General features: G+C 37.8%; 1 protein-coding gene and 1 long non-coding RNA gene across 2 annotated transcripts; one reads left to right on the top strand and one right to left on the bottom strand.

Moving 5' to 3' along the window:
• The first annotated feature begins 521 nt into the window (after nucleotides 1–521).
• On the top strand, nucleotides 522–23,299 carry BRMS1L (BRMS1 like transcriptional repressor). Its single transcript, XM_032112415.1, has 10 exons — nucleotides 522–734; nucleotides 6,427–6,517; nucleotides 9,960–10,087; nucleotides 12,767–12,846; nucleotides 15,964–16,060; nucleotides 16,439–16,522; nucleotides 17,881–17,945; nucleotides 19,422–19,461; nucleotides 20,169–20,295; nucleotides 21,746–23,299. The coding sequence occupies exons 1-10, from the start codon at nucleotides 599–601 to the stop codon at nucleotides 21,867–21,869; spliced, it is 972 nt and encodes a 323-aa protein (XP_031968306.1). The 5' UTR covers nucleotides 522–598; the 3' UTR covers nucleotides 21,870–23,299.
• Nucleotides 12,258–13,400, bottom strand: LOC116445610. The gene is made up of 3 exons (XR_004240822.1): nucleotides 13,298–13,400; nucleotides 13,124–13,127; nucleotides 12,258–12,269 (listed from the first exon to the last, which is right to left on the bottom strand). It is a non-coding gene; the product is annotated as an uncharacterized LOC116445610 (long non-coding RNA).
• Nucleotides 23,300–24,603: the final 1,304 nt, after the last annotated feature.

The following is a 24,603-nucleotide window of genomic DNA, read 5'->3' as shown; positions in this document are numbered from 1 at the left end:
CATCCGCAGCTTCTGTGGGAAACCTGTTCCAGTTCCTCACCACCCTCAGTAAAGAATTTCCCCTTAATAATCCCAAGGGCCTCTCTCCTCTGAGATCCGAGCCATAAGGGACGTCTTGCCAGGATGCTCCTCCTCGATAGGAACCAGGCAGGTGGTGGGGGCACACGTGAGGCCCCGCGTCGTCCCTCCGCTACTCCGGCCCGGAACGGCAACGATCGAACCCCGGCGCCGCACAGGGCCACAGCCTCGCTCGGCCGGCCACCTGCGCGAGACGCGGGCAGGTACAAAGCGCTCCGAACTCTGCTCGGCCGCCACGAAGCCTCTCCCGGTGACGAGCAGTCCTGTGAGTGTCCCGAGACGGGAGAGGGGCGCGAGGAACCCCCGCTACGCGCCCGACCCCTCGCAGCGCCTCGCCAGCTCTCTTTTCTCAGGGCGGACCACAATTCCCAGAACGCCGCACGCGTGGTGACGCCGGACGGCGGCGGGACTCGGCCAATGGGCGGGCGCGCAGGCGCCGGGCGGGGCGGAGCGGCCGGTGGTAGCGGCGGAGCGGCGGCGGGAAGGGCGGGCTCGGGGTTTCACGGCAGCGGCGGGGACGATGCCGGTCCATTCCCGGGAGAAGAAGGAGAATAATCACGATGAGATGGAGGTGGACTACGGAGAGAACGAGGGCAGCAGCTCTGAGGAGGAGGAGACCGAGAGCTCGTCTGTCTCCGAGGAGGGGGACAGCTCAGGTACCACGGCCACCCGCAGGCAGCGCCGCTGAGAGGGCGCCGCGACGGCTCCCTCAGCGCCCGGTGCTGCCCCGGGGCACACCGGTTCCGCCCCGGTTCTGGTGGCTGTCGGTGTCACCCCCCCTTCCCCTCCCCCCCGTGACCCCGCCCCGGCCCAGCCTCTGCTTCGGCTCAGCGGCTCCTCTTCGGGCCGCCGGCCGGGACGCAGGAACGGGGCGGGGCGCATGGGCAGGGAGCCCCGCTGAGCCCCGAGCCGCCGGCTCCGCAGCAGGCTGGCACTGGCCATGGCGGACTGGGCCGCGGTGCTCCGCTCCGTGGAAGAGCTGTGGGTTGTGCCCTGCTGGGCTTGAGTGCGTCCTTGCAGAGGGACTCCTTGCTGAGGTCTGCGCTTAAAGGCGTGTGCATACATGAACAAGTGTGTACGTACATATAAGTACGTATTTCCATGCAAGTTCATGAATTTCAATTAGGTGTTTTGAGACCTGTCTTTGAGGGGATATTGGAAGCCCTGTCAATACCACTGGCCTCTTTTGCCGATCGCTTCAGGCTCTGCTCAGCTGAAGGTTCCTTCCTTTTTCCGTAGCTTTCCTCTGGACTGTAGATTTTGAATTACATTAGTAGCTGAAATCAATCTTTAAAAGGATTCCTTTTACTATGCTCAATTTACACTGTGTTATTAAGAAGGTTATTATTATCTGTTCAAGCTTTCCTTGCAATTACTATTTTCTGTCTTTGATCGTAAAACATATTTCCAGGTGATAACTGGTAGAAGTTTGTGGTGCCTTATTTGACTAGTGATGAGATGCAAGCCGGTGGTTGGAAAGGAAGGTGGACAGGGTTAGTGAAGTGAGAAAAGTCCTGATATGGATGCGGACCAGGGCCAGTCCTAGTCCTGACATGTGGTTCTGGCAGCGTAGTGATTTAGTGCTGAGGCCCCTATATCACCAAATTAAAACCATAGAATATGCTGAGTTGGAAGGGACCCAGAAGGATCATTGAGATGAACTCCTGACTCTGCACAGGACACCCCAAGAATCACACCATGTGCCTGAGAATCTTGTCCAAATGCTTCTTGAACTCGGTCAGGCTTGGTGCTGTGACCACTTCCCAGAGGAGCCTGTTCCAGTGCCCAACAACCCTCTGGATGAAGAACCTTTTCCTAATATCCAACCTGAACCTCCCCTGACACAATTACAGATCCAGTACTGGGGAAGGCTGATCAGTTTTTCTTTACCCCCATTCTCTCAAAGTGATTCTGTTGGAAAACAGGGCCAGAAAGATGTGCTCAAATGGTCTTGGCTCGTTTTGGTGAAACCTAAACTAGGTAGCATCTGTGTGTGCTGGTGGTTATGCTGGAAAAAAGAAAAACGTGAGTGAGGCTACCAGGGCAAGCAGCTGGAGGTAATCGTGTTGGAAAAGCATACCTGATTTGGATATATCCTTGTACATGTCCTTGTTTGCATAGCAACTTGCGCTATTCCTTTGAGATGTGACTTATGAAAGCATGCTTCAATTCTTCTATTGTCAGAATTGTACAGGACCTGAAAAAGGAATACTGTATTTTGGATAAGAAATTAATGGAGATAGCTTTTCAAGAAGTTCTGATACATGAAGTTACACCTTTCGGGGAAAACAGAGAGAGAAAAAAGGAGGAGTATACAACCTTAACGGGTGGTAGGTGGGTGAGACACAGAGTTGCAAAGGTCTCTTTGATGAGGTTCAGGAGCAGCACTGCAACAAAATCCACTACTTTCTTGCCTGATCTTAGCCTTCCAGTTTGTATTGTAGCTAGATACCACGTGGGAATGCCCTTTCTTAATTTCTTATTCTAGCCAATATTTATGTCTGAGGAAATGTAATTTTCTGTATGAGGGAGTGAGTTTGGTATAACATATGTAAACTTAACTTTTTCTCTCCCAACTCTCTGGCTCTAGTGAAGAGAGAATTGTCTCTGTTAGTTCCAGCCTTGAAGTTTGCTCTTTTTCAAAATTTGTCTTGTTTCCTGTTTGTAGTTCTGTTATTTGCTATTTTTAAAGAAAACTTTGAAGTTTACTTGACGTCTAAGACACTTTGGCTGATTTTTATTGAAGGCAAATATTTATATGGTTTTGTCCTTATCTTGGTTTCTTCTGGGATTAGGAAGGAGTGTGTTCTAAGTGAATGTAGTCTGTGCGTGTTTCTTTAAAACAATACAAGAAGCTCTCCAGATAATTTCTTTTGCATTCCATGGAGAAATGATTTTAAGGGAGCACTTAAAATGTGATGATTACAGAAAATTACATGCTTGTCTCAGTGTCTTGACCAATATGAACATACTCCTTGGAAGCATGTTGTTCCTACAGACTTAAAATGATTAGCACCCCAAGAAATAAGTCATAACTGAAATTAGTAAAGATTTTTTTTGGTTAAATTTGTCATTTGCTTAACTTGCATTCAGCCTTCTGTTTTTGTTTTTTTTTTCTCCAGTAGATGCCTGAGAGTACAAAAGGTGCAGTTAGAGGAAGCATGACTCGTCCTTGAGAGCTGGCACTCTATCTATCCTGTTCATTTTGATCTTATGTATTTAGTACAGGTGTTTTATTGACTGGGGTATAGAATAGTTTGTTAGAGATGAATTAAAAAAGCCACAAGTTATGCTTACCATCCCAGGGGAGAATTTGGCCATTTTTTGAAGCACTTTATACAGGCCACAGCTTATTAAAAAAAGCTATTTTAGGTGCTGTTACATTTCAACTGCTGTGTGGATTTTTTAATCTTTAAACCAGGTTGCCCTAATTACTGTGTTGGACTGCTTGAGTATGGTAGGAAAAAACAACTGTGATTTTGAAAGTGTTTAAAAGTAGCCTAAATACTTTCTGCAGTATGAAACTTTGTGGTAAATCTGAAGTTTTGAGACAGGATGGGCCTATCAGCAACTGTTTTAATAAGAAATGAGCAATCTTCCACCTCCTGTCATTTAAATTTTCAATTGGAAAGCCATGAGATTTGATCTTAAAACATTTTACCTTTTCAGCAATGCATACATATTACATAGTCTGTATGTTGTTTAAGGTCGTGATGAAGAAATTCCATAAGTGGGGAATTAAAGATGTTTCAGGACTCTGAAAATCTTCATCATTTTATGAATCTTATTGGAGGAAGAATAAAGATGAAACAACTGAAGAGCAACTTGGCATGTGAATTGACATTCAGTATGAATGATAGCTAGAATGTAGACTGCAAGGCAGAAAATCAAAGACTTTTGAGGGTATTTGCAGCTGAGAGGAGATTGGAGAGAGCTATGTGTTATTTCTTTATCTACAAGAAAATCATCTATGCCCTCAGATGCCAATGAATAGCAATTTCCTTGCAACACAAGTTGCAAGTTAAAATGTAAGATGCAGTCCCCTTCTGCTCCAGCAGTGGGTGTGCACTGATCCTCAGCCAGGGTTACAGTTGTAGCTTTCTTTGCTTTGTACTCCCTAAACATACACAAACAATAAAATAAATCCACGTTAATTTAAGAAAAGCTTATCAATGAACTCCTTACTAAAACATACTTAGAATCAAAAGCATAGCAGAACACATCTGAAGCATGTTTGAGAATAAAGGGGAAAAACTGTAGGTATCCCAGTGCTTGCTCCTGTTTGGTTTTACAGGGAGGTACCGTCAAATTTTAAAGAAGCTTTAGTTTTGTAGCACAGAAATGCTTTAGACAACTGAGTAATATGATTGCCACATTCCTAAATCTGGCCAAATTATAAGTTGCTAAATCGATTTTGGCTTGGTTATTGTGTTAAGCAGTCAAATAAAACATTGTTCTCTCATATGATTTTCAGCCTTATTTTGGGTTTATGGTTCTGCCTGACTTTTGAGAACAATATTTTAATATAAATAATATCTCTTAACAGCCTGATATGCTCTTCCCCCACCCTCCCCATTCAATGTATTTTTTTAAAGTTCTGTCTTTAAATTTTCTTGCTCTGCTTTCAAATGCTCCAGGTTATATTGTGTTTTAAAACTCTGTACACTGTCTTTTTTGATTGTACTAACAGTAGTATGACAGACTGCACTGGGTCTTTAATTTGGACTCATAGATGCCATTGTAATACTGACTGATCTTTCTGTGCTGACTGCTGGTTTTCATATCCAGGCAGAGAAGGCTAGTGTCGTTTTTAGTCTTAAAAGCTTGTGATGATTTCAGGAAGAAGTTAAGTGCAGAGAGCTTCAAATATTGAGAGGTCTGAGTTGACAATCTGATTTAATCAGATCCTTTCAAGTAGCTAGTGGCCCTGAAGCTACTCCTTTCACCTCATGAGCTTTACAAATTGCCATACTGTTTTGCAAAACAATAAGAATGGAGACTTGCACACTGCATTCTGTAGTTGGTGTAGGAGACAGCATAAAGCAGTTAAACATGTTGTGAGTGAGGAGGAAGCAAAAAGCTCAGAGTTGTTTATAGCCTAAAAGAGTGATTCCTGCTCAGTTTAGGATCCTACTTTGCCTTTCTGTCAGGAGGTAGGGTTTTTCTTATCAGAGTAACTGCTTACATAAGTAAGGGCTCCTTAGGACAGTGCTTTCTCTCGAGCATTTGGCCTGTTTGCACCAGTTCAGTCACAGTTCTGAGTGCATGGCCATTCCTTCTGCATGCCTTCTACTGGTTGATAATGGGTCAGTTGTAGTGTAACTGTAGAGAGCTAATTCCTGCAGATACTGCTGTTATAAAGCAGTTTCATGTATCTGACTTTTGAATATGGCTTAACAAAGTCTCTTTTTTCTCTTCTTCTGGGAGTCAAGAATTTTTTATCACAGTTTCTCAGTTTTCTTGTCTAAGAAAGGCCAGTGGAGGTAACAACTGATGCTTAGTAACATCAGATGTTTCACTGGCAGTGTCAAAAGTTTTGGCAAAAAATTGTATATTTTTGTTGCTTTATCTTCCCTAGGTAAATTAAGAAAAAAATTCAGGAATATAAATTAAAATCTGTGAGAAGAGTTTAATATTAACTACTCTTGCTGCATAGAAGCATAGAAAGTTAAGTATCTGCAATGTTCTAGACTTTTCAGGTTAAGAAATGTTTCATTAGAGTAATTTCAAATGGTCATTAAAATGAACAGCAGATATTTTTACATTAATATTTCAACTTCAAAGAACTTTTCCAACTGGACAGGATGAAACCTGTTTCAAAATTATGTGTTACTTTTTCTTTAAAGAATATTAATAAAACAAATCTTGAATTTTATATGACAAATGTAACACTGAACCGTGCTTGCATTCCAGGGATTGCTTTTGTTTGTACTAACCCAGGATACACTTGAATTTTCAGTGGTGGCTGATAACAGCTCACACTTAACAGTGTCTTTCATCTGGTGTGATATGCATTGTTTAGTTTTTCTGTTTCATGCATTCTTATGTATTCTTTGTATTATCAGGCATGAAATACACCTCTTGAGGTCTTACAGTGCTGTTGTTTCCTGTTTTGAGGAAGAAGAATTGCTGTTTATGGGGTTTATTCTAGAATTATATCGAGGTTTCTAACTTTGTAGCTCATGTGCCAAGTGATTTCTCATATTCTGCTTTGTGAGAATAATAATAATATGAGAGAAACTGCTCATGGCTATAATTTGGGTTTCTTTCACATTCACTAGAAACAAAATATCCAGTTTATTTGGTTATATATTACATTGTTAACTTTTTTTTTTTTTAAATTCTTAGAAATGGATGATGAGGACTGTGAAAGAAGAAGAATGGAATGTTTAGACGAAATGTCCAATCTTGAAAAGCAGTTTACAGACCTTAAAGATCAGTAAGTATTTTAATGTTTCAAGTGCCTCATTTGAGGATCCATTCCATGAAAATATCGTGCAGCTGGTGTTTCTTGTCTTTTGTATATGTGGATGCTACTTTTGGAGAAGAGTAGGAACTGGGAATTCTGAAATTACTTGCAGCAGAATACTTCTATATATTCATGTATTTTTTGTTTTGCTGTAAGGATGGTTTTGAAATGTTGTTCCTGTGAAGGACTAGTCTGGGTCTATTGCATCAAACTCACTAGTAGAACCAAGGAATTGTGATTTTAGGGAAATTTGAGATTTTGTTTAATTACTTATTCATTCAATATCATTCTCATACTTTGATATATGTGGGACAGACCTAAGTGCATTGTCTTTGCTAAGTAAGAAATTAGGTTTGGTTTTTTTTTCAGCAGTAGTTTTTATAGTTGGTACTAATGAAAGTTTCTTGTGATTACTGCAAACCAGATACCACTACTAGATAAAATAAAAATACTGTTATCTCAGTCTGTAGTTTGCCATAATACCTGCATAAGTAGCTAATAAAGACCTACTTAAAAGAAGAGTTATTCAAAAGTGATTGTCGTTTGTATTACAGCCTATCGTTTGTGTCATAGAATCATTAAGGTTGGAAAAGACCTCTAAAATCATGAAGTCCAACCATTTACCTAACAGTGCCAGGTCCATTACTAAACCATGTCCCTAAGCACCACATCTATGCATATTTTTGAATACTTTTGGGGACAGTGATTCCACCATTTTCCTGGGCAGCCTGTTTCAATGCTTGAACACCCGTTCTGTGAAGAATTTTTTTCTAATATCTAATCTAAACCTCCCCTGATGCAACTTAAGGCTATTTCCTCTAGTCCTGCCTCTTGTTACCAGGTAGAACAGACTGACCTCCACCTCGCTACAAACTTCTTTCAGGTAGTTGTAGAGAGCAGTAAGATCCCCCTTGAGTCTCCTTTTCCCCAGGCTAAACAACTCCAGCTCCCTCAGGTGCTGCTCACAGGACTTGTGCTGTAGACCCATCACCAGCTTCGTTGTCCTTCTTTGGACAAGCTCCAGCAATGTATGTGAAGTTAAATTTGTTTTCATGCATGCACAGACAAGGTTTAAATTGGTGGCAATTTGGTAACTGTTAAGTGAAATTTTGAGAAGACCTGGTCTGTGCTTGGGCATATGCTTTAATTGAAAACTTAGTCAGTTGTTATTATGGTTCAGATGCTTATTTATATTGTGAGATACTTCTTTCTGCTACAAAACAGAGATATATAACTTGCTTTGCATAACAGGACACTATGAGGTCTGGAAATAATAGGGTCTGGAAAGAATTGCCCAACAAGAAATTCCTTGCCATAGTGTCTAGAGAGGACTGTTTGTCCTGCTGTTCTTTGGGCTGAGCATGGGAAAACCTGGGAAATGCAGCCAGCTGATGAGTACTGAAGCCAGTTGGCACTGATTGGTTTGGCATTTGGAAAACTGTCAGCTTTTGAGTTCAGCCCTACTCTTCCATCTGTTTGACAGCTTGGATGACTGAAAACAATTTGTGGAAACAGATCTTTAAGGAGTGAATATGAAAGAGGGTGGTCTTGAGAGGAAGGAAGCAAGTATTTTTGGGGGCTTAGGGCTTACGAATGGTATTTGAGAAGTGGTAAGGCTGTGGTATATGGAGGAAGGTGTTGTGTAGACACATTGGTTAGTTGAGAGAGAGGTATTTGTGTGGGCTGGAAGAACAGTTGGTGGAAATACTGGAAACAGAGCATTAGAATGGTGGAAGAAGGATTATAGGGAGAAGTAGCTGTGAGTAGGGAGGTGATGATGTTTGGGAAGTAGAAAAAGATGCATAAACAATGGGATTTTTGTCGCACCTAACAGCGGAGATGATGTAATGATTGGGTCTGCCTCCTCATCCATTTCAGGGAAACTGAATTTGGATGTTGTAAGTAGCATTTACAGTGGTTTGGTAGCATTTATGCACTTTAGACAAATCATTGTTTGAAAGTACTGGATAAATAGTTGTAGTCCGTCAGCTGCTGCATGGTACCAAGTGCTGACAGCACCCAGTCCATAGCTGCTTGCTCTTATGTAGCTGGTACTTAGTGCTATGTAATCAAACTTTAGTGACTGACCCAGTCATGTGCACTGTGCACCCAGGCTTATGTTCGAGCTAAATAATTCTGCTGCAGCTCTGTGTTAACCACCATGTGCACAGCATGCTCATCAAGGGTTAAGCCCAGCAAACTGGGTTTGATCAGCTGCAGGCGATGTCAGTTGACTGCAGGACAGGTTGTGCATATCATACCCTTAACTTCTTGCAGGTAAGAGGGAGGGCAGTGATCACTGATGACAACTCTATAGTGCAAATGTGTGTACCTAACCTAGCTAAAGTCAAAGTAAGAGGATGAGCAAGGTGGTGGCAAGATGAACAGGCAGTTATTTCTCAAGGAGGTCTTGATGTGTCAGTATAAATGAACTTTATTTTGTCTAATTAATTACTTAACCTGTGCACTTTAAATAAGTAAAAAGCAGCATCCTTGTCCCGAGGACGTCTGTTTATGTCTGTGTAAACAGATAACATCTGATGTGTTCGTAACAGAGTTTGTACATGTTTGCTTTAATTTTACACTTTTTGATTGTGGGGTGCAAAGTGAAAAATGAGAACAGGAAAAGTTAGTTATATTGATGATTCTAACATGGAACACTATCAGTTACAAGTAAGCAGACCTTTATTGAGATTGAAATGTTTGTAATTGATATTACATCAAATTCTTCAAAGTGCAGGCAGATTTCTTCATTGTCTGCCAGCAAATATCAGCTTTTATGGAATGACTGAATTTCAGGTAAAATAAAAATATTTTAATTACACTTCCTTTTGGCAGGACTGTAATATGTGAGTTAGAAATTATCTCATGATATTTATAATCGTATGCAACAGGTAGATTTTCACAGGAGATGAAATGAGAGTTGCTTCATTAAGTGCCTGCATCTCTTTTTCCTTGGTTTATGATGGCAGGGGAGCAGATACATGAACAGAAACGTGAATGATTGATTGTTTCCATCCACAAACTTGTCTTTCTCATGACATAACCCAATTTGTTCTTACATACTGTAGTACTTTTTTGTGTCCCCTTCCATGTTGATTTATGTCATATTATTAACAGATGTACAATTTTTTTTTCTTCTTCCTTAGAGATGGAGATATGTTTAATTTTATCCTGACTTTCTGCACTTCTGATTGTTTGCATTTGCTTTTCAGAAAGGCTTAATAGACATGAATAATGTTGTTGTTCAAAAAGAAAAGATGTATTGCAAAATTTAAATGCTAGCAAATCTTCATTTTATTTCAGTGTTCCATAGCATTAATAAAGGGATGACAAATAGTTATTTTAAAAATATTTATTCTAACTTCTGTTCTATTTTAAATAAAATCCTAATAATTCCTATTATTTTAAGACTTTACAAAGAAAGATTAAGCCAAGTGGATGCAAAGCTACAAGAGGTCATAGCTGGAAAAGCACCTGAATATTTAGAACCATTGGCAGCTTTACAAGAAAATATGCAAATCCGAACCAAGGTGGCAGGTAGGCATGCAAAATGAGTATTGCTGTTCCAAAGTATAAACTTGCTATGCGTTTTAAGGTCAATCTTCTCTTTTCTTCAGAATTGTTGAAGGAGTGTGTTTTAAAGTTAGAAATTCTGTAGCATAATTTTAAATATTAGGCGGTTTTTAAGTCAAAATGAATATGTTGCTTACCTCCGTGCATACGTTGCCTGATAACATCACGCTAAAAGTAGATATTTTTTTTATCTTTCATTTAACAGCTGCCTGTCTTTGTGCAGTAAGCACAAAATTACTGAGTAAAAGCTAATGATTTTTTAGCCAGAAGGTTTGGGATCAGGTCTACACAATGGTCACTGTTGAAGAGATATGTTGGTGCTATCTCATGACATGCTTACTATCTAATATGATCACATTTTTTCCTGATCTTCTAGTCTGTGTCTCTTCTACTCCTCTGCTTCTGTCCTTCTGTTCTGTCTAGGGAAAGAGGAAAAACCTCTTGTCCTTGGCGCTTTTCTCTAAGCTCAATTTTAATTATTAAAATTAATGTTTAGACGGGCTTTTGTGCTCAGAAGAAGGCGGCAAGAATATTCGTCTTCTTGTATACAACCATATAACCATATGGAATGGTAATATAGGAAGACAAAGTTCTGCACTTCCCTACTTTACTTCCCTAAATTTGTTTCATGTTACAGCTTGACTCCTTTAGGAGGATTCAGCTAAGGGTTACCTAACATAGGCTGTCAGGGAGCCAAAAGACAGACACCTGTGATCTCTGTAGCCAGAGAAGCTATACGAGTGTCTTTTCTAAAAAATTTAGCAGAAATGTGGTGCAGGCTAACTGAAAAATGACAAACCAACTTATACTTTCTATAATACTAGTGCTTTTTCAGTACTACTCAGTATGTCTTCATTGGTACTTCTGACTTTGAGAATTTGAAATCTTTTGATCTACTGCATTTCTTTCCCTCCAGGTCTTCTCTGGAATGCTTTTTCCCAGCTGCTGACCCAGCATTTCTGGGTTTTAAGTTCTCAGCCCAAATTTACATGATTAGTCCTAAGTAGCCCACTTGGGCTTTGCAGAAGGATCTCAGTTGAACTTGCAAAAAGGTTTGCTATAAAAGCAACCTTAATCCAGGCTTTTGATTTTAAGTTTTAAATGTGGCTGTCCATCAGTGCTTTCATGTAGGTGGGTATGGGATATGCAGCATATTACACATTCTCCTGATTGGTCTTCAGCAGCATTGAAGAGCCATGTTTCAATGTAAAAAAAGCCCAGCTTCAAGTTTTCTTGAAGTTGTGACTAGAAAACAGGAGGTTATTTCGCTTTCATCCCCAACTGAATAAACTTGATGAAATTATTCCAGAGAAGGCAAGAGCTTGCAGAACTGGCTTATTTGCTTTTACTGTTTGAGAGCCTTGACAGAAGTTGGTAATAGCAGGACTTGAGTTCCAGCAGGTAACCAATAAGGACCTACTGTTACCTGAGAGAGGGGAGGAAGTGGTGAAAAAAAACCCCAAACTAAACTATATTTAGCTAAACCTTGGATATAATTACATCTGTGGTAGAAAAGAAACTTCTGTTCCTCAGCTCTCTAAGGCACTATTCAAACAAAATGTGGATCTTGGCTATTATAGCAAGTCAGAAAAACAACTGTTTCTTCTAGAACTGTTGATACCTATATTGTTAAATTTCAGGCAAGTAAACAGTGACCCAAATATGCCAGTCAGCCCTAAATACTAAAAAAATAAAAGAAACATAACAGCAATGTAAGAAAATAACATTTTGAATTCTAGAATAGCTTCACTGTGGAAAGGTGATTGACGTAATACTTTGTGGTTTGTTTTTCAGAGGAAGTGCTGGTAGTAATACTGTTCCTCTAGTACTGTGTTCATTTATAGTCAGTTGAATTATAAGGGAAGTTGATTTTGAAAGTTCTTCAGTTGCAAGACACCACTACTGTGTGTGCAAACTTAACTCCTCATGTTTCTAATCTGAAGTAATTTAAATATTTTGTGTTGAATGAATTGAATATATTAAATGAAGTTTTATCTATGCTTGCTGGGTATTACATTTCAGATATGTTTCAGATTTTTTTCAGCTGTTTAGTGGACACATTTTCAGAAATGTCTAAGAATGCTCCTAATACTTAGAATCAGTATCCTTTGTATCACAAGGTGATTATTTTTAAGAATGGATCAGTCTTGTTAATTAATTTAATTTATTAAGGTCATGTATTATAAAGTAAGTATTATTCCAAATACTAATTTGTAAAATCCTTTTCTTTCAATCAGTTTTCTAGCTATTTTAAAACCCCAAAACCTTATTTTAAACTCTAATTAGAAAATAGAAGAGGCCATTTAGTACTTAAATTTGGAAACTGATGATATTCAGGATAGCTCGATCAGAAATATGAAATAGACATATTTTCTAAAGTTAGTATGACTACTGGTGTACTTTTTGACTGATGGGAGAAGGAGTTAAAATATCATTTAGTTTTGCTCAGATCTTCAGAATTAAGGATTTACTTGTTCTTACTTTTATTCTTTAAAGCAGCCAGCCACTCTAAGTGCCTAATGTAATATATCTGTATTTTCCACTATGTGCATGTGTTGGGACTTGCAGGCAGTCTTAAAATAGAATTCTGAAGTTGGATATTTGCTAAAGAAAGTAATATTGCTGTAATTTGTCTGATTACAGGTATCTATAGAGAGCTTTGTCTGGAATCTGTGAAGAACAAATACGAATGTGAAATTCAAGCCTCTCGACAACACTGTGAGGTTGTGCCAGATGTTTCACATTGATAGCTAATCTCATCTAACTTTACTGTCTGTCATGCTTTTCAGGTTCAGTGCATGTTTTTATTATTTTAGTTATTTGCTATTTGAGTGCAATTGCCATGTAACATTTAAGCCCATGGAAGAGTTTATTCAAAGCATCTGAAAATTAGAATCGTAGAATATGTTGAGTTAGAAGGGACCCATCAAGATCATCTACTCCTGGCCCTGTGCTGGACATGCAAGAATCAAACCATGTGTCTAAGAGTGTTGTCCAAACACTTCTTGAACTCAGACAAGCTGGGACCACTTTTCTGGGGAGCCTGTTCTAGTGCTCAGCTGCCCTCTGGGTGAAGAACCTTTTCCTGATATCCAACTTAAACCTCCCCTGACTCAGCTTCATGCCTTTTGCTCAAATCCTGTCCCTGATCATGAGAGTAAAGAGATTGGTAACTGCCCTTCTGCTTCCCCTTGTGAGGATATTGGAGACCAAAATGAGGTCTCCCCTCAGTCTCCTCCAGGCTGAACAGACCAAGTGACCTCAGCCGCTCCTCATACAGCTTCCTCTCCAGAGCCTTCACCATCCTTGTGACCCTCCTCTGGTCACTCTCTAGTAGCTTAATATCTGTCCTATATTGTGGCACCCAAAGCTTCACACAGGACTCAAGGTGAGGCTGCCCCAGTGCAGAGCAGAGCAGGACAATCCCCTCCCTTGCCCACCTGGCAATGCCGTGCCTGATGCCCCCCATGACACGCTTGGCCCTCCTGGCTGCCAGGGCACTGCTGGCTCATGTTCAACTTGCCATCGACCAGGACCCCCAGGTCCCTTTCCATGGCACTGCTCTCCAGCATCTCATTCCCCATTCTGTCTGTACATCCAAGATTACCCTGTTTCAGATGCAGGATCCAGCAGTTGTCCTTTTTGAACTTCATTTTTGGCAATTGCCCAGCCTTCTGATTTGTCAAAATCTCTCTGCAGGGCCTCTCTGCCTTTGAGGGAGTTGACAGTTCCTCCCAATTTAGTGTTGTTGGCAAGCTTGCTTAGTCCTCTTTGAGTCCCGTGTCTGAGTTGTTAATGAAGTTGTTGGAGAGATTTTTATTAGTTTGGCTTTGCATATATATATATATAGCTAAGTCTTCTTATTTTTCATTATCAAATTCTTATTAATAGATTCCCACATGATTTTTAACCTTTGTTTTAAAAAGATTACCAAGAAATTAAATAAATGTGACATAATTTTAGCAAGAAACACCTTACATTTTAATAACAAAACCAAAGGATTCTTTTTGAGATGCATTAGACAGCTAGTGATAGAGTTGTCATTTCAAAAGCAGTTACAATAAAAATAATATTCCTCTCCTTGAACATAAATATTCCTGTTCACATATCTAAATGCTGGATACTGTAGTACAAACACTCAAGTACATGTATGTCCAATGCTGTACATAGCTGCTTAGATCCTGAGTTTTTCATCATAGTACTCCTCAGCCCCCTTACAGTTGCTTAAAGGTGTTTTCTTCTGAGTGGTTCACCATATTCCTGAATTCCTGGTTCCTACTATACCAATAAAGCAAGAATATGCATGTGTACTTCTGAAAAGCTTTCCATTTTCTTGATGCCTTGGGAAAGAATTAGGTATTATGAAGGATGACTCATTATTAGCTGTCTTTGTTCCTGTGGATACTCCTGAGGCTTGACAGAATCCTGTAAGACTTGCAGGGTCTCTTATCCATGATTGAATGATTTGCTTTGGCTATGTATTATTCCTCTTTAAGGTGGTCTTTGTCCCTTGTTTTGCTGTTATGTGAAACATTCGGAATTCAGATATTCACCATCCAATAAAAGGCTCTTGGGGGGAAAAAGCTCTATTAAGTCAGAAATGCTGCTTGTAGAATCACTGTTGCACTGGAGTATAACCATTCAGCAAGAATGCCTCTGATGCCTGTAACAGCTTTTCACACCTTATTGGTTACCAGCTACCTGAAGCAGAACACGTCTAAACACAAATGCTATTTAATTTTAAAATGGAATTTTAAAATGATCTCAGAAGAGGTAACACTCATTTGGCACCTCAGATACACATAAAGAGGCATCTGCCTTTTAAATTCACCTGGGAAATGTTTTTTATAATGAGGGGTTGAAAAATATGTGAAAGGAGGTTTTTAGAATTTGCATAGTTTGTAACTTGAAGAGAATGGTAAGCACGACAGACATTTAGTGGAATAGGATTCTTTGTCCATTCCTCAGCTGATTTGCTTCATTCCAGAAAACTAGCTTGAACACTGGTAAAAGTAAGTTTCTGTTACTGTGCTCTGCTGTGGGCAAGAGCAGTTGAGGTGCAGACATCTGCTCATTTGGCTGTAGGGAACTGCAGCTTCTGACAGAGACACAGTAGCAGATATCTGGATGCAGTGGCTTGAGCTGCTTATGCTGTTTTTTCAGTAAGTCCAAGCTCTCTGTTTTCCAGAGTTGTTGAAGACATTGCTCACTGAAAGTGAATGTTAAAATCTAACAATTGGCTGTATTTTCTACTCATATTTTTGGAAATGTGCAAGCTTATGAAAGAGCAGTAAAGGTATTTCCTTGAGGCTTGAAACTCAGCTTAAGTCCAAGTTACTCTTTTAGAGAATTCAGTGGGTTTTGACGCTGCCTTTAAAAGAGTAACTGTTCTGTATAGGTACTGTGTAATTTAGTATAGGAGGTAGCTTTATAAAAAGCTTTCCATGAAGACATTAGCTTTTGTAATTTGTAATGGAAGGTGGCATAGATGTCACTACTTTACAGTTACCCGTTGTGAATAAATCTTTTCTATACAGAAGAAAAATACTGTGTTTGTGTCAAAATGCAAACAGTTTTTCTGGAGAGCTAGCTGCATGCTCTTAATTATTCTTGGTACCAATAGTTGATAAATATGTAATTATATTTTCTCTTGTGCTAAGTGAGTGTGCTGTCTTTAAGGAGCTAGGATCTCATGCTAAGGAAGTGGATACAGGGAGATGTGATATGCTTGGTGGCTTCTGGAAAATCTATTCTTACGTTTCTTCCACTGATGCCTTAAATTGTCAATATTTAGATTATTGAACTTAGTAATGTAAAGATCTGCAATCTTGCTTTTTTAGAGTGAGAAGCTTCTCTTGTATGATACTGTGCAAAGTGAACTGGAAGAGAAGATTAGAAGACTTGAAGAAGACAGACATAGCATTGACATTACCTCAGGTGGATGGAAATTCAGTTTGTTTTTTTAAAATTTGTTTGCTTTTAATCTTCTGCTGGCTACTGATTAGTTGACTGTACACATAGTATGTCTGGTGAGTTTTAGGTGATCTGTTAGAATGCTATTCAGCTGTAGACTTCAGGCAGAGGGTTGAATTTAAACTTAAATCAAACTTTGCTTTAATAATTGTCAGCATCCCTTGTGTGTTTTGAGAGTATTAATCTATGCCTACATAATCATGTAACACCTTTATTCTGTTCAGAAGCAGCATCTCACCAGAATATGTTATTTTTCATTTTTGGACAATGTTTTCTGCTATAAAAAGAGCTAAACATGTAAATGTTTCTGATTCATAGCATGTTCTTATTATATCTTTTCAGAATTATGGAATGATGAGCTCCAGTCCAGGAAGAAAAGGAAGGATCCATTTAGCCCAGATAAGAAGAAACCTGTTGTTGTATCAGATATCCTTTTACTGAAATCGTTGTTCTCTCTGGTAGTGTTTGCAGTTTTCTAGCTAATTTTATTACATGTGTGATTAATATCAAGTTGAAGTGATAATGAATTATCAAAACTGATTTTTGCATGGCAGACATTATTCTAATTCAGACTAGAGAAACCATGTTGGCACATCCCATTATGAAAATTGAAATTAAGATTCTCTTACCTAGCTACTAGTTTTATGTAGAAAATGTTTCTAAAAGTTGATTTTTCTAACTCTTAAAGAAAAATAGAGTTACAAGACAAAAGCAGAATTAAGTTAGGCCGCTTGAGCTTCACCAACTGACCATAAAAATAGCATCGGATTCTGTGAATTATGAGCTACCTTGCTATTTTGGAGTATATTCCAAACCAAAAATACTAATATAGTGTTAAGTATAAAATCTCAGCAATTTCACGCAGTTTATAAAGCTGAAAATCCTTTCAGTCGTGAAGTAAGTGAATTTGTTCTTTTTGGTTGTCGTTTAGAAATAGTTATGAACTTGTCAGATCTGTGTAAAGAAAATACCTAGACATTTTACATGTCTTTTGATTTGTAATTTTTTGCTATTTAGAGAAAAACAGATTTGAAAGAGGTTTAAGATTTTTAAAATTTCAAATGGAATTTTAAGTTTAGGCTTGGTGTCCATTTTAGGAGATTTTTTTTTTTTAAACATCCATAGCACCTTTTTCTAAACTTGTTTTTCAGAGATGAAATGGGGAGAAACAAAGTAAAAAGTGAAGACTGTTGTAGTGGAATAGCTGTACTATATGGAATTTTGATTTGAAGTTCATGTATTGTTCTAATACACATTTTTTACTTTGCAGTTGATAGTTTAAGGAAGGGGGCTTTGCCTTTCTACTTCCTGTGTTTTGGATATTTGATATTCAGATATGTGGTGCTGACCATACTTTTTTTTCTAAGATATATGATGCAGGGTACTGTAAAAATAATTATTTCATTTAAGCTGATACTAGTGTAGGTGCTGTTTTGCAGTGGTACGTTGAAATTGCAATGAATTTTAATTGTAATTTGAATTATTGTGAATAGAATAATTTTTGAACTGTTAGGAATGGAATGATTATATCTCAGTTGTTCATCTTATTCCTTTGTTGAACTCCTGTAGTCTGAATATCTACATGCTATTATTACCTCTTTTAATAATTCTTAAAGTGCATTTCTAGGTTGCATAATTCAAAGATGGATGTGTTTGCACGGAGCTTTTACTTCATGTGGGTACTCTTTGTGTGAAAGACAGGCAGAAGAGAGCTATTAATATCTTTCTACAGTTGGAATATTTTTATTATTTCTGTTTAAAAGAGTTTTCCCTAACATTTCCACGCCCGTATATAGTTTATATGTTACAAGACCTTGATATACTTGAAGACTGGACAACAATAAGGAAGGTAAGATGAAAGGATGAATGCCAATGACTGTGGATTTAGTTGGGTTCATATCTAGTCCTTTTGTTACTTAAAAATATGTAACTGGATTTCTTACATGGTCAAAATACTAAGTAGATTTTTATTTCTTCAGTAGTCAGTTAGTCCTTTCAATTTAATCTGTGTTATTGCTACTTCTTCTGCTTCTACCTAAATCATACAGAGGAATCCATTAAAGGTGTGCAAGAGGATATCTCTAAAAAGGGGAGTCCATAATTTTCCATGAAAAAGCAAGCCTAAAGCCTGTGTTAAGTGGATCTGCTTTCTCATAGTCTAGCCTAATTGGATAGAAACTGTTATAGGATAGTCTGGTAGGATTTTGCTTTATATGAAAATTCTAAAAAATGTATCTCATATGGCGTGTTTTCATATAGTAAGTTTTCTATTTTAAGAAGATTTCTGTCCTTGGACCTCTTCTTACATATTTTTACATAAAATGGGAAGCTGTGTTTTTCTCAGATTGTAATAGAATCATGGTTTATAGGAAAAGAAATTTGTTTGATCAATTGATATATTTGAAAAAATACATCCATCTTTTAATTGCGTAATGCCTTTTTTAGATCTTTGTAAGACTGTTGAAGGATCTTGCTGTAATGAAATGCTATCCTTGCCTGGCACCTGCAGTCAGAAAGCTTCCCCTAGTATCCTAGTGCATCCCAGCTTATGGAATAGCAAACTACTTAGGTGAATTCAAAAACTTGGTGAGGAATTGGCTCTGAGTCAGTTTCTATCCTGTTTTTTACCTTGTACCTATTTCCTAAACAAGAAGTAAAATGTGACCTTTACGTGAGAACTTCTCTGACTTTTCTCTTTCTGTTGCTTCAGAGGAACAGACATAAAATATCTTTCCCTTGAGTTCTTTTCCGTAGTTTTACATAGTTTTAAACAAGAGCAACATACCCAGGACCTACTAGGGATTTTGCCTTTTTTGGAAATAATTTAAAAAAACCCCAAAAAGCAAACAAAGAAGTGAACCCCCAAAAACTCCTGAGTGCTTTTTTATTTTTTCAAGTCTATGTGTGATCTGGAGCTTGCATGAAGTAAGTTGTGAGCTTATAACATATAAATTAAAAGACTAGATTGTTCATGCAGCATTTTGTTTTTCAGAATGAGTTAATGTAATTTTGTGTTTTCTTGACAGAATTACGTAAGAGCAATTTTGAGGATTTAATTTAGAAAAACTTCAGAGTTACTTGAAATCAAAACTTATTAAAGAAGGTGATTTTTTTCACCCTCAAAATGCTTTTTTGTTTAGCTACCGAGTCACCATTGAACACATTTTTATTTTAGAATTCTCATTGTGTTTTTTGCATGTAAATGCAAGTGTATACTTGCATATAAGAGTAAATACCACTGCACGTTACTTCACAACTAAAGCTGGCAGTTAAGAAAAAATGACTATGCTTGCTGACTAGCTTTAATTTTCTTTTGTGTTCCAAGGCAATGGCTACGCTGGGGCCGCACAGGGTAAAGCCAGAACGTAAGTAAATATAGTCTGGTTTCATAAGACAGAACTTGCCATGTGGAATGATGCAAACTGCATCCAGGCAGATTGCATTTATTATAGTACTGGTATAGTGATGGAGGATGAGGTGAAGTAGCTGGAAGATGTGGCTGTTGTCTTTCCCCTCTCTCAGGTGCTGATACCTGTAGCTTGATTGCTGTTGTTTCTGTTGACACAAATTCTAGAAATTTAGCATCAAAAACTCAGGCTTCCAACAGTGGTTTACAGCAATTCCTATGAGCAAACTGTGCCAGTGTTTGCACAAGGTTAAGCAGAAAACTGAGAGCATCTGGACCTTAGAGGTGCATTTCAAAAGATGCTCAAATTGACTTCAAGCTACAACCCTGAAAAAGCAGAGCTATGGGAAAGGAGGGGTATTCATATTTGGCACTGAAGTGAGAAGCATGTTCGTGCTAAGTAAAATCACATATTTGGAGGTGAGTAAGGAGGAAAAGGGACAGTAGGCAAGTAGGTGATAGTTTCTATTAGAAAATTAAAATATAACTTTTAATTATCTGGCTGGAAATAAAAAGGTATATTGCTTCCAGTTTCCATGCAATTATTAGGAGGCGAACTGTTGGAAAAAATGTGTATTCTGTGTAAATAACGTGATGAAAGTGTATTTAACCACCTAACTGATTTCTGTGAAGTCAATATTAAATCACTTTTATTACTTAATTTAGCACCTGTCAAATTAGAAAAGCATCTACATAGTGCTAGATCTGAAGAAGGAAGACTCTATTATGACGGCGAGTGGTATGGACGAGGGCAGACGATATGCATTGATAAGAAAGATGAATGTCCTACAAGGTAAAGATTATTTAGTTTATGCAGCTCTGTCCATTTATGTTAAGCAATAACTAGGATGATGGCATTGAAGAGTAAGGCCTATGTGGAAATACTGCCACCTCAGTAACATTTACTAGTTCACCTTAATTATGGAAATTCATACTTAATTATGGAAAAACACTTTATACTGTTTAAGATAAGCGTTGTTTTCTGTTGATTAGTGGTCTGAAAGAAAAGAATTGGACCTTTTTAATGGTATTTCTTTCTCTTAAGAAAGGTTCTACCTGGGAACAGTCTAAATATTAGAGTGCAAATTCAGTTGAACGTTTAAATGTATTTTCTCTATATGGATAATATTTGTAAATTCTAAGAGTCTGAGTGTATTTAAAATTAAATGTGTATCTTACCTTTTACTGAATGGGGCAAATAAGTCTAAGCCCAGTGTTGATTAAATAGGCATGTGTACTCAGGAAACTTGACTTTAATTTCATATATCAGTAGTTTACTGTAGAACTGGCTGTTTCTCTTTTTCTTTGTGTGTTGTGAAGAGGAGCAAATTTTGGTGATTTTGGTATTTGTTCAGGGCTGAAACAGGAAGGTACTTTAGTAAACTATAGATTGTGTCTGAAATTTAAAAAACTTGGAATTAATTTAGCAGAACATAGCAGTTATACTGGGCCAAGTAAAGATCTTAGTATCTAGTGTCTGACAAAAGCCAAAAGCTGATGCTTAACAGGGCAAGCGTGCAGTGGAGCTTTCCTGGGCTTTCAAGATTCCAGCAACTTCTAAGACTAGAGGGAATTGTCATGCTCAGTAAGCAATAGATCTTTATTCTATGAACTGTTTTAATCTTTGGTTTTGTCCTTTCTGTTTTCCCCATCAATCTACTTTAAATGATATTTTTTCTGTGGGGTGTGGGGAAGGGATTTTGTTCACTGTTTGTGTTAAAGGTTACCACAAGAAGCATAAAAACAGGGCTCGTTTAACAGTGAGTTGGTAAATCAGTTTTCAATTTATTTCTTATGGGCTTGGTATAATGAGTAAGAGTTGAAGACATTTTGTGCTTTAAATTGTGGCTTCAGGTTGTTCAACTGTTTTTCAAGTACTTCATATTCGATGTAATTTCAAGGCTTTTCTTGTTTTTTTACTATGGGTGGTTTATTGTTGTGTTTTCTCTATGTGACTGTTGTTCTTTTAAACAATTAAAATATTTGTACATGTTAGGGTTTTCTTGTAAGAGAATAAAATAGATAGCTACCTTCACTAAAGACACTTGCAGTTGCCAAGGGATTCTGTTAAAACTATCCTTAGAGTGAAGCAGTATCTTTGGGGCCTAGCATTTAGAACTAATGTATATTTTCATTTACTGTGTGGAAATACAGCTGCAGTTTTGAGGTTATTTTTAGCTTATAAGCTTTCTAAATTCTTCTTGTTTTTCTTCCCCTGACCCTTCTTCCCTCATTTTCTGTAGTGCCATAATTACAACAATTAACCATGATGAAGTTTGGTTTAAAAGACCGGATGGAAGCAAGTCTAAGCTGTATATTTCTCAGCTACAGAAAGGAAAATATTCAATAAAGCATAACCACAACTGACCATTGCTCACCGGATATGAAACAAGTGGTGTTGCCATGCATGATGTGCCATGGGGTGAAAATTGTATTTAATAGTGTTTTGTATTCCTATATATATATATACAGCAGTATCTAATGTGTATCGGTCGTGCTGTATGTAAACTTTGTATGGACGGCCTTCAGAAACCTGAGGAGAGTAAATCCTGTTAACAGACATTTTGCCTCTAAATTGGGTCCAGTGCCTAAGATATGAAGTATGCTCTTCAAGTATAATGCTTCAAAACTTACCATATTTGTAAAATGGAAAAAAAAAAAATTCTTCTTTTTCCATTGCTGACCAGTTGGTGTGAAAAAAATGATAACCATAATTACCAGCAACTCACTTTATTTTCAGTGACTGTGTCATGCTTCTCTTGTGGATGTAAATTTAGCCTGCTCAGCTGTTGCTTTTGAATAGATTGTAACATGCATAAGCATTCTTTTATCCAAAGTGTACTGATTTATTAAAATTATTGTCCTCAACAGCTCTGCTAGTACTGACTGTGTTATATTTTGTAAGGTTTAATGTATTGCTTGTAATGAGACAAAGCCAATATTTTGAACTATATTTTTTGAAGAGCACTCTTCTAGTGTAGGACCCTATTCTATAGCAGACAAATCATTGGTGATGTTTTTTCTTGATTGCCAGCAAAATTTATGCATAAGGTAGACAGTGTTGCTCCGACCTGTGTTACATGTAGCCCTCAAAGAACGACTGCGGGGATGGTTACATAAATGCTGTTGCATGGCCTGCATGTTTGGTCCACAGTTGTATGAAATATGATGAATTTTTGTTAGAAAAGGAAAATATTTCCCCAGAAATCATATATCTGGGAGAATTCACACTGAGTTTTTCACCAAACATTATTTTCAAAATTTTTGTACCCCATTTCATCTTATTGTACACCGGAAGTATTTCATGCAGCTTAGGAAGCTGAATGTCTTTTAAAGTCTTGCTCTTTTAGCCACAGAGGAAAGTCCTAAATCCTTGATGTTACTGTGATGTGCTTCAAGCATCTAGAATGGTAGATGGGATTGTTGAAGAATTGTTAATGCATTGTTACGTGCACTTTAATCTCCACTTATGATGATTCTTCTTGGAGAAAAAAAAGCATCAATTTGCTTTAAATGATCACAGCAAATAAATACTTTTATTGTAACATATAAATTAATCGTCTCTTCTAGTGCAGGGTGGTAAGTACTTTCCAAATGCCAAATCAGTTTCTGCTGAGTGATGCTTTTCTACAATTGTATGACATTATAAATCAAATGTACATAAAGTATCGATTGACATGTTGGCTTTTAACAATATGAACTGTATGTATACAGTTGTTTGATAAACATTTTGTAATTAAATATTTGCATTTTTTTTAACTTAGTGTATAAATAAATGATCTGTGGTAGTGAACATCTTTTATGTTGTTTCGCTTTTTGATTTTCTAGTCTTGTTGGAATTGTTGATCTACCAAATGGCACAGGGAAATATTTTTAAATAATCAGAAGGCCTAAAGCTTTTTAAAAACTTTGGATCTTCACTTTTTTCTTTTGATTTTTGAGAGTTTGTTTGTATAGATTCTGTTTGTTTTTACAAACTTTTACAAAATACTTTATGGAAGCTTTATACTGTGACATTTATAAATCGAACATAAGCACTGTTAAGAATTTCATATCTGTTGACATGCTTGAAATCATTTGTATTTAGTCCATGCTGGGCACTCTAAACTGTTTTTGTGATTTACCCCTTTCCTTTTTCCTCTTCTGTATTTTGCATCTCTCTAGCTGCGGTTGATTATTCCTACAGCTTTTGCTGATCTGATCTTGTACGAAGCAGAACTTTGCTTTGTACGGCCCTGCAGTTTGGACTGACACTCAGTGAGTGTGGTTTCTTAATTCAGAATAAACATAATTCATATCAACATGAGAGGTAATAATCATAGCAGTATGGATTAGTGATCAGGCAACTGGGACCTACCTGTTCCATTACTAGAAGTACAGGAAACTGAGCTTTAGCTTTCCTTTTTGACATGTAACCATTTCTGCATATGTGATGGGAAAGCTGTAAGGTTGGTCTTTCTTTATAACTGGTTAGTTGTTTCATGATTAGGTGAATATTTGGTACATGCTTTGTATCTTTTTAATATTTGAATAGTTAATGTTTTGCTTGATCCAACATAAAATGTAAGGGGTGTCTTCCACAGATTTTAGTCCTTTGAAGTACAGACATTGTTAGCCTCTTGTCATCTGTTTCATCTTTTATGCCACTACTTTTCAAGCCTTGGTAGCATTGCTTTAACCTACAAATTGGATTTAGATCTGTAAAGTGCTGAAAGGAATTCTGTGATATATAGTGTGTGAAAAGGGAAATGAAGAACAAGAGGCACTTAGTGACAAAAGTAACTTTCTATACATGTGTAGAAAAGGCTTCTCTATCAATAGTTATGTTTCAGAGGAGATGCGCTTTGGTTTTTGGTAAACACAGCAAACGGATCTGCTCATCTTTCCCACAATGAAGTATCTGGTATATTTAGTTGGAATGCAATTGATCTAACCTGACAATACTTACTGTGTAAGTATAATGTGGAATTTAGCTTAGGTATTTCATAATAAGCAGGTCTTAAACTTCCCAAATGCATTTGAATTTTGGCACTTTGTTGCAGTGTGTTTGTTTTTAAACTATAAAAATTGACTATTTATAGTCCAGGAACATCTTGCTCTA

Source organism: Corvus moneduloides, chromosome 6 (genome assembly GCF_009650955.1).
Source record: "Corvus moneduloides isolate bCorMon1 chromosome 6, bCorMon1.pri, whole genome shotgun sequence".
In the NCBI taxonomy this organism is placed as follows: domain Eukaryota; kingdom Metazoa; phylum Chordata; class Aves; order Passeriformes; family Corvidae; genus Corvus; species Corvus moneduloides.
Note: the sequence above shows the minus strand (reverse complement) of the source record. Positions and strands in the feature narration are given on the sequence as shown.